The sequence below is a fragment of the Egretta garzetta genome, unplaced genomic scaffold, assembly GCF_000687185.1.
Source record: "Egretta garzetta isolate BGI_Z169 unplaced genomic scaffold, ASM68718v1 scaffold169, whole genome shotgun sequence".
Classification (NCBI taxonomy): Eukaryota; Metazoa; Chordata; class Aves; order Pelecaniformes; family Ardeidae; genus Egretta; species Egretta garzetta.
Window position 1 is genome coordinate 1,632,956 of NW_009260798.1, and position 7,455 is coordinate 1,640,410.

The 7,455-nt window shown below is 40.1% G+C and overlaps 1 protein-coding gene across 2 annotated transcripts in view; it reads right to left on the reverse strand.

The window, feature by feature from the left end:
* MDFIC (MyoD family inhibitor domain containing) overlaps positions 1-7,455 on the reverse strand; it is a 58,277-nt gene that overhangs the window by 48,896 nt on the left and 1,926 nt on the right. The window contains exons 1-2 of one of the 2 annotated variants that reach the window (XM_035902197.1): positions 7,146-7,195; positions 5,422-5,461 (exon numbers count right to left, since the gene is read on the reverse strand). In XM_035902197.1, coding sequence (XP_035758090.1) covers positions 5,422-5,443 — 22 coding nt within the window. In that variant the 5' untranslated portion in view covers positions 5,444-5,461; positions 7,146-7,195. Of the gene's footprint in view, positions 1-5,421; positions 5,462-7,145; positions 7,302-7,455 lie in introns of those variants that run through there. The other variant, XM_009646807.2, reaches the window with a different exon arrangement.

Genomic DNA, 7,455 nt, shown 5'->3' on the forward strand with positions numbered 1-7,455 from the left:
ACTCATGCCCAGCTTTCCCTCCACCAGCGCCCCCAAGTCCCTCTCGGCAGGGCTGCTCTCGATCCTTTCTTCCCCCAGCCTGTACTGATACTTGGGGGTTACCCCGACCCAGGTGCAGGACCTTGCACTTGGCCTTGTTGAACCTCATGAGGTTCACAGAGGCCCACCTCTCCAGCCTGTCCAGGTCTCTCTGGATGACTCCACCAACAGAATAGTGCCAGCAGTCTGACGCAGCAACAAGGCTACTATTACAATAGCCCTATCAAAAAGAAAATTTAACAAATAGCCAGAATTGTCAAGAAAGACTTATGTATATGTAGGCAAGAAGGCTATACAAGGCAATCTCTCCAGATCCCTTCCAGTCCTGCCTTTATAAATTTGCTGGGATATAGATCAAACCAATTCCTGTAAATTTCTTTGAACATCCCAGTGAAGTATCCCTCTTTTCAGAGCTATATTTATTCTATCTTTCTTTATGATAATGTAGAGCATATTCAAGTGGACATTGAAATAATACACAAAACAGATAGAAAATACAAAAAAAGATAGGTAATGGATGTACATTTGCAGGACACACCTCAAAGAGCTCAAGTCTTTGACAGACAACTTTTCTTCTCCGAGTGCTTGGCCATTTGTACATTCACACCCCAGCTGCCCCCACACGCCCCGCTGTGTCTCTTGAGTTTACTCAGAAATGGGTCTCAGTGTGTTCACACGCGGCATCACACCTTAATGCATCGGTAAGTATGTTCAACCGCTGAACACACACACAAAAAAAGAGAAACAAGTGCCCCACGTGAAGCGGGTTGCACGTCCTCAGGGCGTGACTGGCAGCTGATTTCTATTCATTAGACCACATATATGCCTATATACTGACTCAGCAATCTCTTCCAAGCATGTGAACCATAGGAGTGCTTGACTAGCAATGTGACCAACTGGACTTGAGAAACAGGTTTAGAGTTTGTTGACATAGGGACACTGTGGATGTAAACCGAGTTAAAAATCCTGTTGCTGCAACAACAGAAGGCTCTGTTGCTATCACACGTTCATTTTCTGTTCACGAACGATGGGGTGGACTGCACCAAGCAACAAGTGAAGTAAAAGCAACTGCTGGGAAGGGTTTCTGGAAACCTGAGTGCATCGTTCTCATCAAGGAGAGAGGGACAAGCAGAATGGCCTGGCATGGGGGAGTCCCTGTGACCTCCAAAAATGCAGAGTCAGGAACAATCCAACAGTTTTACTGTTTAAGGGTGGAGGGATGATGGAAGCACAGGGCAAAGCTTACTTAGGCACCTACATTTGACCCAGCTGGTGGGATGTAAACACGAATCCTCAGAAGGCCTGAGTTATCCCTGAACAAGCAGACACAGATTTAAGCATATGTGTGCAAAGCTCAAACCATCCCAAATGGAATTTTGTCCTTTAAAGCAAAGATAAATTACAAAAACAAAAACAAACCAAAAAACCAAACCCAAACCCAAAAGTAGATCTATGAGGAACAAAAAAGTTGCAGACTGGATCCAAAAGGAAAGATAACAAAACAGTTCTCTGTCACAAATCCACAGCAGCTGGGAGGGATCGAAGTGCATGTGGCAAACACTGCATTTCTAATGCTTCCTTTGTTCATTAATGTCCTCGCTGGCAAGGAACCACTGAGGATGCTATTTCCTACCAAAAATTCCACTGATCACAAGAGTAACACAAAGGAATGGCCATAATGCTAGGTTTCACAATGCAACCATTAACAGTAACACCCACCAGCTACTTCATGAAATGCCTAAAAACTTTCAGGCATTTCATATAACAAGTTCCTTCAACTGTGCTATTCGTGTAACAGAATGCTTATTCCAGCTCATGATTTGCCTGAAACGATCTCATTTCATTAATGACTGGTTGTACAATCTAATTAATATTGATATTCCACAAATTATGGAGTTGGAAGCCTCCATTTAGATGTTTGATTGCTTTAAAACTAACTAATTTTTTTTTTATTTCATTTCAGTGGCTTTCACTTAAATGTCTCATTGCAACTTCCAATGGCCTCAAAAATGCCACTGAAAAAAATCAGTCCCTTAAAATTAGGGCAATTCAACTGAACTTCTTGGAAAGCTCTTACACAGAATTTTCCAGGTGCAAGCTATGGAACAACTATGAATGCACTACAAGTTTAACAGCCCTGGACAAATTTCAGTTGTGATAAATTAAAAATTAACAGTAACATGTAAATAGGTACTATGCACTATTAAAGGCCTTAAGAAGTTCAAATACATACATGAAAACTTCTTTTTGCAAATCATCACACTAATTGTCACGTGGTCAGTATTTATGTCATTCATCCCACAGTGTTTCACGTGTGTACAAAACCAGTTTCACGTAATTGCGAAACAATATTCGGTGGCTATGGCCGTATTAGCAACAGCATGGGCCAATAAAAGTGGGCCTGTACAGTGAAAGAGTTGATTTTAAGGACACATTCCATATTACACATGTTCCAGGGGCTTTCTACTTTGGACTCGCTCTCAGATTTAATCTCAAAGACTGATGGCTTCTTAGTAGCTGGGGTGGATTAGGCACATTCCTGCAGTGCATCTTTCAGATTATTTTTTCCGAAAGGAATCGTGTCCAGGTCACTCCCCAGGATCACTCCACAATGCAAACCAAAGTGGGGGCGAACAGGAGATTCACTTCAAAACTGCGTTGCTGATCCAAATGAAAACACTAGCATAACACACTCATTGCTGGATGCTACTTATTAGGAAAAAAATGTTTTTTCAAACACATAAATAAACAAATAAGGGGTTTTTTTCCATTTAAAAAAAAAAAAAAAAAAGAAATCTAACTTCTGAGGGCCTGGAATGGAATCTGAGAAGAATTATTCTGATATAAAATTAGCCTATGAGATGGAACAAAAGTATTTCAAATTTGATGCAAGACCTTTACAGTCAACTCTATGAAATACCAGTCTATCACACCATGTGGGTATGAGTCACTTTACTGGAACGGCATGCACGTGAAACCGAAAGCAGAAGTGTATTTTTATGACAAACCAGAATTAGACATTTATGAAAGTTTTAGGCATTTTAGACAGTAACGTTCAATAAATGCCTCAGTACTGACAGACAGCAAAGAAACAAATTAACACAGATTGACTCAACTCTTGTCAGATTGCAAGTGGGGACACAAATCTAGAGGAAGTATTTGGTAAGTGTGTGCAATCTCAGTGCACTGGTTAACCGTTAAAATAAAAAACCATTACTCATAACACTGAGGCACTGCTGGTAAAGTGCAGTAATTATGGTGATAGTAATGGCTGTTGCCTCAAGAATGTCCAAACACTCCCCACGGTAAGTCTTCTGTTGCCCCATCTCCTCTAGCCAGCACGTTCCTTTAGTGCTCCGCGTCATGAAAACAATTAAGCACGGAAAACATGGAGAGGTTTGAATCACGTTCTTGAAAAGGAGCACATGCTTTTTGTACTTTTCTGAATGGAAGTATTAGTTGCTGAATATGGTTTCTTCAGACAGCAAATCACAACTGCATCTCTATCCAGCAACAGCGACATGATTTGCACCAGAGAGAACGGTCACTTATAGAACTTGGCCCTTAATATTTGTGCTAGACTTCTCCATCCTCCTCCCCCACCCCATTAAAAAAAAAAAAAAATTCTAGTGGATTTCCATCATCTAAAGAGTTACTAGAAAGTTCTTATAAGTTCTTATAGTTGAAGTGCAAATACCAGTCTCAATTTCCTAATAAGTTTATTATTATTATTATTTTCTTTCTAAAGTGAGAAAGCTAAATATTATTCACTTGTTACTCTAGGTTACATTCAGTACCAACAAGCAAAGGTAAAAACATTCCAAATACTTTATAGATGACAGTCCTATATTTTCTAAAACGTGGTCTGATTCTCTAAATGTGGTTCCACGTTCATTGAATTTTATTCAAATGTAGAGGATTTAATGAAAAAAATCTACCCATAGTCCAGGCAATAATCACAACCTGACCTCTAACACACGAAACATTTTCCTTAAAGCAGAGAGGCTAATGGTCACTAATTGCCACATTTCTTGCTTAGGGACATTATTTTGGTATCTACCAGTGGAGGAAATACTTGATCACAGCCAAATTGAAGCAGTCTGAGCATAGAGGTGACGCTGTTCGCTGACTACATTACGCAGCACACAGGTAGAAGTAGTCATAATTTCTTTCCAAGGCCTGCGGAGCTACAGGAGAAGAGAGGCGGCATGCCCAGGATCTTGAACAAGCAGAGCTACAGTTTTGGAAGGATGTGGCAAAAATTAACTAGTTGTTTGCAGAAAGTAGGTTAAACCTTCCATCCTGTAGTCTGTACCTTAGAGCAGCAGCCTCCGTTGGCACAGATAATGGTTAAAAGACTGAGAACGAGTATTGACGTTGCCACAAGAGAAGACACTATGATTTCATTTGCTCTCTCCCACAGCACGCCAAGTGCGGAGGGGCAAAATCCAATAATCTCACTAATATTTATGCATTAATTCAAAAATGAGCTAGTAAGGAAGAACACTGACGGGGGAAGACGTTGAGAGAGCATGTTGGTTAAAGTAACACACAAAAATTCTTCTGAGTTGCGAAAGCCAGAGCATGCCACATCTGAAGGCCAAACAATGTCTCAACCCACAGTTCTCACCGTGTCCACAACTGCTGTACTGCAATCTGTAATCTGCCTAAGCTTTATTAATTTGGTCTGGTTTTTAATTAGGTTGTGGGATAGCTCTTTGCTGAGTATTTAAAATTCAGTTGAAGTTTCTTTTCCTTTCTTGGAAAAATACAATTCGGCTTCAGCACCTGGATGTATATGATAGCAAACAAAAGGATTTGGATTTTTTGATGGTATCTCACAGAACTACAGAAGAGAAGTTTATTCTCAGGATATAAGGTATCTATACTGCTTAAACAACATAGAAAGCATATTACCAACCAAAAATCCTTTCTCACCAGAATGCACTTAATACTTTATTATACATACAATATAAGCCATTTTTTTTCTGATTAAGGAATCTTTATTCCTAGGTGGACACAGATCTCAAGTATCTCACTGTAAATATATGGACTCATCACATAAATACGATGAGGTGATTCTAAGTAAAGTAGTAATTATTTCAAATTATTGCAGATTTTTCCAATTACCTCTAGCCTATTTCCAGAAATAACATGAATTTCAACCACAGCTTTTAAAATTATCGCCAAATTCTTGAGAAGTCAGTGTACTTTTGGATGTCCTGGGGGTAGTATAGAAAGAGTAGGGGGTGTTGAAAGTCCCAAACATATTATCGTAGATCTTCAGTCCTGGAATATCTGGACTACCTTACCCTGTAACCACACTCTGCAAAGCTGACAACAGAATTGCTGGAATATAGACTGGAAATGTTATGAACTCACCTCTTCCTCTTTCCACCCCCATTTCCCCAACAGACTTAGGCTAGAAAAAAAGCAACAAATATCCACAGTTATCCTTAAATCTAAGTTCATTAGAATAAAAATTATGGATTTGAATGCTGAATTCTGTAAAAAAACAGCCTTGCCTTTCTGTGAGCTACGCATATGCTTTAAAATTGAGCATGTGCCTTGAAAGGTGTGGCCAGTGAGCAAACCTGAATCAATATATTACACTTGTTTGTACCTTACTGATCCCTAAGAGAGTAACTTTAGAATCCTCCACCTCAGCTGAGAGCTGTAATTGTGTCGCTCAGATTTTCTGCACATAACTTGTCCGTGGACAGATCAGGTATTTGTTTCCTTACTTTTCACAAAAAGAAGAGCATGTATCGAAAATCTTACATAAGGCAGTCACATAAGACTTTATTTCATAGTGAAAACTCAATTTAAAGTGGCACTGTAAGAATGAGACCACTTTCCAGGCTAGTTAGTTCACTGACTTACAACCTCAGTAACTTTGATGTATGGCCTACATGCAGAATTTAACCGGTGTGCCCACTTGATCACATGACAGATAAACCCAACACACTGAAAATAAACATGTATCACAGATACTGATGTTTCTGGCAAAAACACGATTCTAACAGTTCAGCTCTGCATGCCTCATCTTCTGTATCTAATCTTTTTTATTACTAGTTTTTACTGTTTAGAAGTTATGAGTCATTCTCTAGGACAAAAAAAAGAAAACAACAATAAGATAAGTACCAGCCAATTTAATATGTCTCCCTGCCAGAACATTTTTTTTACTCAGCTACAGATATTTTCTGGTTTCTCAAATGAGTCTTCAATTTTGATTTCACATAGCTATTGATTTTCCAAGTTACAAAACCAAGACTGCATCTTTAATCCACAGTTGCACAACTGTGTTACCAGGCTCTGCTCCAGTTAACCAGTTATGAATAAAGTTACAGTTTTTGAACAAGCTTATTTGTCTGTTCTTCAGAGACTTTTTAAACTCCTATCAGAATCCTGGAAAACAAAGCTGTAGCTGTAAATGGAAAAAAATAATTAAGTCTCATCTTCACAGACCAGACCTCAGGAGGCAAACATACTTCCCTATTTTGAGGCTAACCTGCAATACACCTTGCCAAACTTCCCTACATGAAGGTGATCAGAACATCAATGTACTTTGCTCAAATGCAAGTTAAGACATAGAGAATTTCTCTCTAAGATGAATGTACTTTTAAACAACCTTTTGAACAGCTGATACAAAACAAGTTAATACTCTCAGAAACTGGTTTTAGCTGCAGCATCAGAGAGCAAGCTAAGAAAAAAACAGCAAAGTGACCTCCAACCTGAACAACGCTCCTGCTCCTGGATCACCCTTACGGCCAGACCTGGAAGGAGAGCTTTACAGGGAAGAGCTTCTGAACACAAACACAAAGCTGAGAAGCAAGAAAGCGATTCTTAAGGACCAGCATCTGCCTCTGAATGACTGCAGTTTTTCAAGTACTGAGAACCAATGCTGACATCAGTGCATCTTTTTTTTTCTTGTTTTTTTTTCTTTTTTCTTTTTTTTTTTTTCATTTTCTACATAGGAATTTCTGGTTTAAACCAAAAAAGAAGTGGAACTGAAAGTGTTACAGTTACACCAAAGAGGGGAGGCAGTAAATGTATCATTCAAATAAAAGGCGCAACAATTACAGAGAAACTTTAAAGCAACTTACCTCGAGGGAGAGGGATCAAAGAGCTGTTTTCAGTCGGCGCTTGCTCTGGCCCTTCAGGCCCCGGAGGAAGAGGTTCTCTCACTTGGGACATCTGCCAGCGCTCTCAACGAGTAGTAAGGAGCCTGCACCCCCCTCCAACAAAACTAACACGCGACCCTGAAGGAGCAAGCAAATGAAAGGGCTCGTTAATGTGTTTTATGCGGAAAACTCACGGCTCGGGGGCGAGGGACTGAGGAGGGACAGCAACGAAGCGGCGGCAACTTTGCGGCGCGGCGGCGGGCGCGCCGACCGCCCCCCACGGCGAGCACCC